This window comes from Cannabis sativa, chromosome 9 (genome assembly GCF_029168945.1).
Source record: "Cannabis sativa cultivar Pink pepper isolate KNU-18-1 chromosome 9, ASM2916894v1, whole genome shotgun sequence".
Classification (NCBI taxonomy): Eukaryota; Viridiplantae; Streptophyta; class Magnoliopsida; order Rosales; family Cannabaceae; genus Cannabis; species Cannabis sativa.
The window spans coordinates 45134177-45141769 of NC_083609.1; the positions used below are offsets into that span (position 1 = coordinate 45134177).

At 37.7% G+C, this 7593-nt stretch overlaps 1 protein-coding gene across 1 annotated transcript; it reads left to right on the plus strand.

The window, feature by feature from the left end:
* The first annotated feature begins 3037 nt into the window (after positions 1-3037).
* LOC133031420 (uncharacterized) lies at positions 3038-4435 on the plus strand. Its single transcript, XM_061104913.1, has 3 exons — positions 3038-3557; positions 3642-4127; positions 4209-4435. Exons 1-3 carry the CDS (start codon positions 3038-3040, stop codon positions 4433-4435), a joined length of 1233 nt encoding a protein of 410 aa, XP_060960896.1.
* Positions 4436-7593: the final 3158 nt, after the last annotated feature.

Genomic DNA, 7593 nt, shown 5'->3' on the forward strand with positions numbered 1-7593 from the left:
TATGAGCTATGGAAAGGAAGACCTCCTAACGTGAGCCACATGCACATTTTCGGATGTACGTGTTATGTCCTGAACGATCGGGATCACTTGGCCAAGTTTGATCCCAGGAGTGATGAAGGAACATTTCTGGGGTACTCCACCAACAGTCGGGCTTACAGAGTATTCAACAAAAGGACTCTCTCTGTAGTCGAATCAATGAATGTGAAATTTGATGATTTAGAAGGACATGAAGAAGTGTGGATTGAAGATGATTCTCCTGTTCTCTCAGGCTCTATACCAGTCCTCACTAGACAGCCTCAAGTGTACCCTGACACACCTACAGAGTTTCTAAATACAGCACCAGGCGTATCAGGCGACAATCAAGCAAGTGCCAGAGATGCAGGAAGAGAAAATGAAGTTGATAGTGCCTTGCCCAAAGAACCCCAACAAGCCAAAGTACATAAAAACGGACCCCCATCCTGAGTTGAGAAAGCTCATCCTCAGGCCACTGTCATAGGAAATCCGAATGATACCATGGTCACTAGACGTAAACTACAGAATTTGTTAGCCTTTGCCTGCTATCTGTCACAGATTGAGCCCAAAAGTGTTCGAGATGCGTTGTTAGATGAGTTCTGGTTGGCTGCCATGCAGGATGAAATGGGAAATTTTAAGAGACTTGGTGTCTGGATAATGGTCCCTCGACCAGATGGTGCGAATGTTATAGGGACAAAATGGCTGTTTAAAAACAAGTCTGATGAATTTGGGACAGTGACTCGAAATAAAGCTCGACTTGTGGCTCAAGGATATAGTCAGGTCGAAGGCATCGACTTTGATGAAAAGTTTGCACCCGTGGCTCGATTAGAATCCATACGTCTACTTCTTATCATTTTATGCTTTCTGAAGATCAAACTCTTCCAAATGGACGTCAAGAGTGCGTTTCTCAATGGGGTCATTCAAGAGGAAGTCTATGTCAAACAACCACAGGGGTTTGAAGATCCACATCATCCACACCATGTGTACAAGCTCAATAAAGCCTTATATGGACTGAAACAGGCCCCTCGTGCGTGGTATGATAGACTCACCTCATTTCTCGTCTCTCATGGCTTCGCTCGAGGTACTGCAGATAGCACTCTATTCATTCAACATATTGACAAAGGAATTTTTGTTGCCCAAATATATGTTGATGACATCATTTTTGGCTCAACTTGTGATAGTGAAGTCCAAACATTTGTCACTTTAATGACTAATGAGTTTGAAATGAGTTTAATAGGTGACCTTACTTTCTTTCTAGGACTCCAAATAAAACAACTAGATCATGGCACATTCATTTCACAGTCTAAATATGTCAAGTCTATGTTAGATAAGTTTGGATTCTCTCAGGTCAAGCATGCACACACACCCATAGGCACCACATCCAAATTGTCACGAGATGAGTCTGGTGACCCTGTAGACCCCACTCTATACAGAACTATGATAGGTGGCTTACTGTATCTCACAGCGAGTCGTCCTGATATATCCTTTAGTGTAGGTTTATGTGCCAGGTATCAAGCTAATCCTAAACAGTCTCATCTCTCTGCAGTCAAAAGAATTTTCAAATATCTAGCTGGGACAGTTAACTATGGTCTTTGGTATAGTTGTGACACGAATACCTCCTTGGTTGGATATAGTGACTCTGATTGGGCAGGGTGTATAGATGATAGGAAAAGCACTTCAGGGGGTTGCTTTTACATTGGGAATAACCTAGTCTCGTGGTATAGCAAAAAACAGCAGTCCATCTCCCTTTCCTTTGCGAAGCGAGAATATATTACGGTAGCGATTCTTTGCACTCAATTGATATGGCTGAACAAAATGCTTACTGATTATGGATATCCTCAACACACACTGACCATCTTTTGTGACAGTACAAGCGCCATAAACATCTCTAAAAACCCTGTGCAGCACTCTCGGACTAAACATATCGACATCAGGTACCACTTTATCCGAGAACTAGTTGAGTCAAATATGCTGTCAATATCTCATGTGCCCACAACGAATCAATTAGCAGATCTGTTCACTAAAGCTTTAGATACTCAAACTTTTACTCATTTAAGAACATGTATTGGTCTCTGTACAATCTAAACTGTTCTTATTGTCATTTGATCAATCAATTTTGCCTATGAGTATGCGTGTATGTCTCAGTTCTTCAGCAATGGGTTCTTCTGTCCTTCCCCATCTACTATATACTACTTTGATTGATACTACACTTGAATCTTCCCCAGTCAAAAAGGCTACCTCTTCCAGATGCAATGGGAAGAGCTCTCATTCACCTTGTTCTAATAAGGAGTATGCTCCTTCTCTATTAGTTCTTGGTACTCAAAGAGGACGGCTACATCTCTGGAAGAGAGTGAAAGCCATGTCTGGGTACTAAAGCAAAAGCCAGAGTGATAAAAAAAAAGGGCTTCATCTAAAAAAAAACAATACAAAAATCGTCATGTTTCTATTATCAGTTGTTGCTTAGTTGAGAGAGTGGTCCAACTGATTTTCACTCTTCTTGGACCACATGAGATCACTGTTCACACACGAATGGAGATTCAAGGTGTAGTGCTCTCCTGAGTTTCATTGTCGCTGGGGAAGGGGAATGGTCTGTTGCTTAAGGTGTGCATGTCGTGTGTACTCAGAAACACTATTCATTGATCAGTTGATACAATTTTTTTAAAATTTTTTTTGAGTATCTCTAAGTTTTTTTATTTTTTCTGTTTTGTCTAAGTGTGGGCTAAATACAATATTGTGGGTATATTTGTCACATTTCTGGTTTCTTTGATACACTCATTACCTGATGACGTTGGTTTGTTTCGTTTAGTGTGCCGTATGATGTGGTAGCAAATATTCAATTAGGGCGCGTACGTTTTCCTTGGCAAAAATCAAATTTAAAAAAAAAAATCATCATCATTTTTTTTGCCTGGTCAGTTGTGTCAGGGTGCCTATACTTAAGGCCTACGGAAAGTGATCAGTCTCACTTCTTCACTTTCCCCTCAGAAACCCTAACCTCTGCATCATTCAACGTTTTTTCCTCTCTATCATGGAGAATATCATACCCATTGTCGTAACCCCTGTTGCTATGGTTGTTCCATCTGTGGCGTCGACTGGTGATTCTACAGTGGCTCCTACAGTCGAGTCTGCAATGCCTAATTCCTGTCGTGATATTGTCCTCTACCAGTCGGCGGTTAGTGGTTCTGCACATTCCCCAAGTTCAGAGTCGACCCCGTCTCCCCCCTCACCTCAAGTCAGTCAGAAACCTCGTACGTTTCTAGGTAAGGCTCCTCCTATCTCTAAAAAGGTTCGTCCTACACTGTCATCTCCTTCCCCACCTGTGTCCAAACGAGTCACTCGCTCTTCGTCAAGTCACCAGTCTCCCTCGAAACCTGTAGGCCCTCCTCGTCCTCCATCTAAGGTCTCTATTCCTACCCCAACTAGTGAACGTGTTCAACCCAAACGAAAATCCTCTTCTGACACCACGTATCATCCACCTGAAAAGAAATCCAAGAAAAAACCCACTCCAGTTGCCTCTACAGAATCATCTCCTAAACGGTCATCTAGAGGTTCTAAAAAGTCCAAACTTCCCAAAGCACCAATATCAACTATCGACCCAGCAACAGTATAATGTTTTGTTGATGCCTCTAAAGCCTCTGTCTATCAACGGTGGTTTGGCAGTCGTGAGCTTTGGTTCGAACAAGTGGTAATATTAGATGATTTTCCTAAACTGCATGAGTTTTTAAAACTTAGGAAATGGGTCAACACGGTCACTAACTTGTCTGCACCTCATCCCATATTAGTTCGAGAATTCTATGCCAATCTTGACAGAACTGTTATTGCTGAGGGTCATCCAGGGTGTGTGAGTGCCTTTGTTAGGGGTCATAGAGTTCCTTTTGGTCCATCTACTATTGCTTCCTTATTGCAAGTTGAGTCCATCAGGAAACCAACATATTGGAAACACTTCAATCCAGATCAATCTTTGATGGGTCGAGTGCTAACTGGCAGGGATGACTATATATGGGACAAACAGGAAATTCTGGTCACTCATCTGACTCCATTCTATAGGATTCTTCATCGGGTAGCCTTGTACAATTGGTTTCCTAATTCTCATTTGTCTGCTATTACACTTGAGATTGGCAAATTCTTGTATGCTGTAGGCACTAATGTGTCCATTGATCTGCCCTCGTTCATTTTTTAACGGGTACTGGAAGCCTCAGAAACTACTGGCACTCGTAACAAGCTACCGTTTCCAAGTTTAGTTCAACGAGTTCTTATGGATGCTCACCCTCCTCTCACAACACATGATTATCAAGTTCAGAATCCGGTTCTCAGTAAGAGCTTTCTCTCGGTGGTCAACAGGAAGCCTTCTTCAACCACTCCCTTAGGATCCAAAGTGAGTAAAGGCAAGTCTCCTATGTCCAAAGGGCTTTCGGATTCCAGCTAGCAGGTACAAATGTTTTCTGAGTTTCAATCTTTTGCCAAACGCTATAAGAAGGATCAAAAGCGTCAGCTTGCCTTTGAGGCCTCAATGTATCAAATGGTTTGCTCTATCAAGTCCACTCTTTTGCACCATTTTCCTGGGGATTCTCTGCCTGACATCTCTCTGCCTGAGTTTCATCGTGAGTCGTTTGTCGCATCTTCAGACACGTCTGGAAATAATGCACATCTACAGGGGGAGCCTTCAGCCTTTGATCCCGTCTCTAGTTCAGCACAACCTGATCTAGATCCTCCAACTGACACTGCAACACCCTTTGTGTCGTCTGGACCACCTTCCCAGGGGTAGTCTGGCACAGCACAGGATCCCACAGATCATATTCAATGAAGGGGGAGATACTTGTAATTCGTTTCGCTTTTGTAGTGGCTTTGTTTATATTCCTAAAGACATTTATATCTGGTCTATTAACTTTTTTTTGGTCTTTAGTTTTGTTTGATAGTCATTGAACATAACCTGTCAAGGGGGAGAATGTTAGTGTTATTATTTTGTGACAGTGTTTGTTCTGTTCAATGTCTAGTCATATCTGGATTTTTAGTCTGTTATATCTGCACTAACGTTTGTTTACGAGAGTCTTATTTTAAGTTTTAGTTAGTGCCAGCTGGACTTAATTTGTGGATATATAAATAGTCAGTTTCTGTTAGTAAATTGGTTATCCATTAAATCGTTCAGACAGTTATTTCGGTTGGTTGTGTAGAGAGAGTCGTATCTTGTTTCTTGTTGTTGTGATCACAGGTCAGATCTTGGAGCTTGAGAGTGTTCATCAATGGCGGAATGATCTGAATCTGGAATTGCTGAGTTCAAACTGAAGGGAGTTCAGTGTCATCTTCATCATCAGATCTGAAGGGATTTCAGATTGAAGACATGTTGAAGAAGAGCTCAGTTGTTGCACAAGGGATTGTGCGTTAACAATCAGTGTTCTTGATTGTCATTGGTAATTCATTACTAATTGCTGTTAAGGTTGTATTTGATTCCTTTAGAGAGAATTGGAAATTGTAATATGAACCTTTGAGAATTAGTGGATGAACTTACCCTGGTTCGGGGAACCCAAGCACTAGTCGGCTGAGTTGTGTTCTCAGTGCAGACGAAGCTTGTAAATTGATGTGTGATTTACAGCTTGACTTTTAATTCATGTTCATAATTCATAACTTGAAATCAATCAATCTAAAGATAGACAACTTGGTAATTTGAATCATTAAAATCTACAAGTTGCACTTTCAGGGGCATATTTGTTAATTATTATACTTTGTATGGTTCAATTAATAAATATGATAAATGACAATATTATTTAATAATTATTTATAGTTATTAAATAGTTAGAATTGACATTTAAATGGTTGAATTAGAAAATTGGCGTTTTTGAGAAAATCAGATGCAGAAATGATAAAACTGCAAAATTGCAAAAAGTGAGGCCCAAATCAACATTGCATGGCTGACCACTTTTGTAGGGTTTTCCCTCTGATATTTTCATTATTTTAATGCCAAATAATTCAAACCTAACCCTAGTGGAATGCTATAAATAGATAGTAAAGGCTTCAGGAAATTTACACTTAAATTTTCTACTTTTCATTCAGAAAAAACTGAGCCTCTCTCTCTCCCTATCTTTGGCTGACCACTCCCTCTCTCTTTTCTTCCTAAAGATTTCGAAATCCTTAGTGTTAGAGTAGTGCCCACACACAGCAAGTGATACCTCAATCATAGTGAGGAAGATCGTGAAGAATGACTTTCAGCAAGAAGGAGTTTCAGCACTAAAGAATCAGAGAAAGAGATCCAGGTTCAGATATTGATAATGCTCTGCTAAAGAAAGGAATCAAGGGCTAGATATCTGAACGGAAGGAGTCATATTATTCCGCTGCACCCAATGTAAGGTTTACTAAACTTTATATGTGTTTATTTCATCGTTTTAGAAACTTCATATTTAGGGTGTTAATCAACATACTTGTGAGTAGATCTAAGATCCTGGTAAAATAATTTCCAACAACTGGTATCAGAGCCATGGTAATTGATTTGCTTGCAAGAAATTTGGACTTTAAAACGATTGTTTGATGTTTTGGATGGTATCATGTTGTATTGAGTGTTATATGATGATTGATTGATGTTTGTGAATTTTCGTGAAAAATAATTGAATATCTGCTTCTGGAATTATTTTTATTGGATAGTATGAAAAAAATTCAGCAATTTACTTTTTTACAGAACTCAATTTCGATTTAATTTGAATTAGTTATGATTTTTTGAAGTTTCGGAAAAAAATCAGGAATCGGGCAACCACGCACGTGCGCGGAAATCATGCAAAATCTCCCCTGCGCCGAGGTTTCACGCCCATGCACCCTGTTGCGTACAACTCGCTTTTTTTTTTTTCGTTTTTCTTCGATTTTTCATGCTATTTCATGAATTTAACTTCCAATTTTTTGTGTAGTTCTGTATTTATACATTTACTATTCCTAATTCAATTCTAATTATCATAATTAAATTAATTAATATTTTTTTAAATTTAATTCATGATATTAGTGTAATTTGAATTTGAAAATAGTAAATATCTATCTTTTTTGCTTAATTATCTATCTTATTTTTAAATTTGATTATATCTTATCTTATTTTTAAATTTAAGGTCAGATTTTAAATTTTTTAAAATAATTTTTTTTTAAATAATTTGACCTTATTTAAATTTAAAATAAGATAACTATAATCATGATATTTTAAATAGATGTAAGATATTTTGCTAACTTTTAAATTTTGTTATTTTATTTATTTAATTAAATTATAAAATCTGAAAAAGATATTTATTTATCTTTTTTAATTTTTATTTATAAAATAACATGAAATTTTTAAAAATAGTTAGCAAATTTTAAAATGATATTTAGGTTGTTGAAACCTAATTTTTCAAAATTATAGGTTTAATTTTAAATATTTTTTATAAATTTCCAAATTTTTAAATTTTATTTTATTTTATTATTTTCGAAAATAAATTTTTATCTATTTAATTATTTTTTTTTTTCGAAATTTAATTATTTAAAATTAAATAAATCCTACATCCCACTATCCAGCTAACCTTGTTGCAGGAGTATATGTTTTAGCTTGTTTGTAAGTTTTAAAACCTATTATTGCTTGAT

Bases quoted from the DNA above. Each gene is read 5' to 3' on its own strand.
- LOC133031420 (XM_061104913.1), top strand. From the start codon at position 3,038: ATGGAGAATATCATACCCATTGTCGTAACCCCTGTTGCTATGGTTGTT. The intron at 3,558-3,641 runs GTTCTAAAAAGT...ATGCCTCTAAAG, and splicing joins TCCTAAACGGTCATCTAGAG to CCTCTGTCTATCAACGGTGG. The intron at 4,128-4,208 runs GCAAATTCTTGT...TGGAAGCCTCAG, and splicing joins TGCTATTACACTTGAGATTG to AAACTACTGGCACTCGTAAC.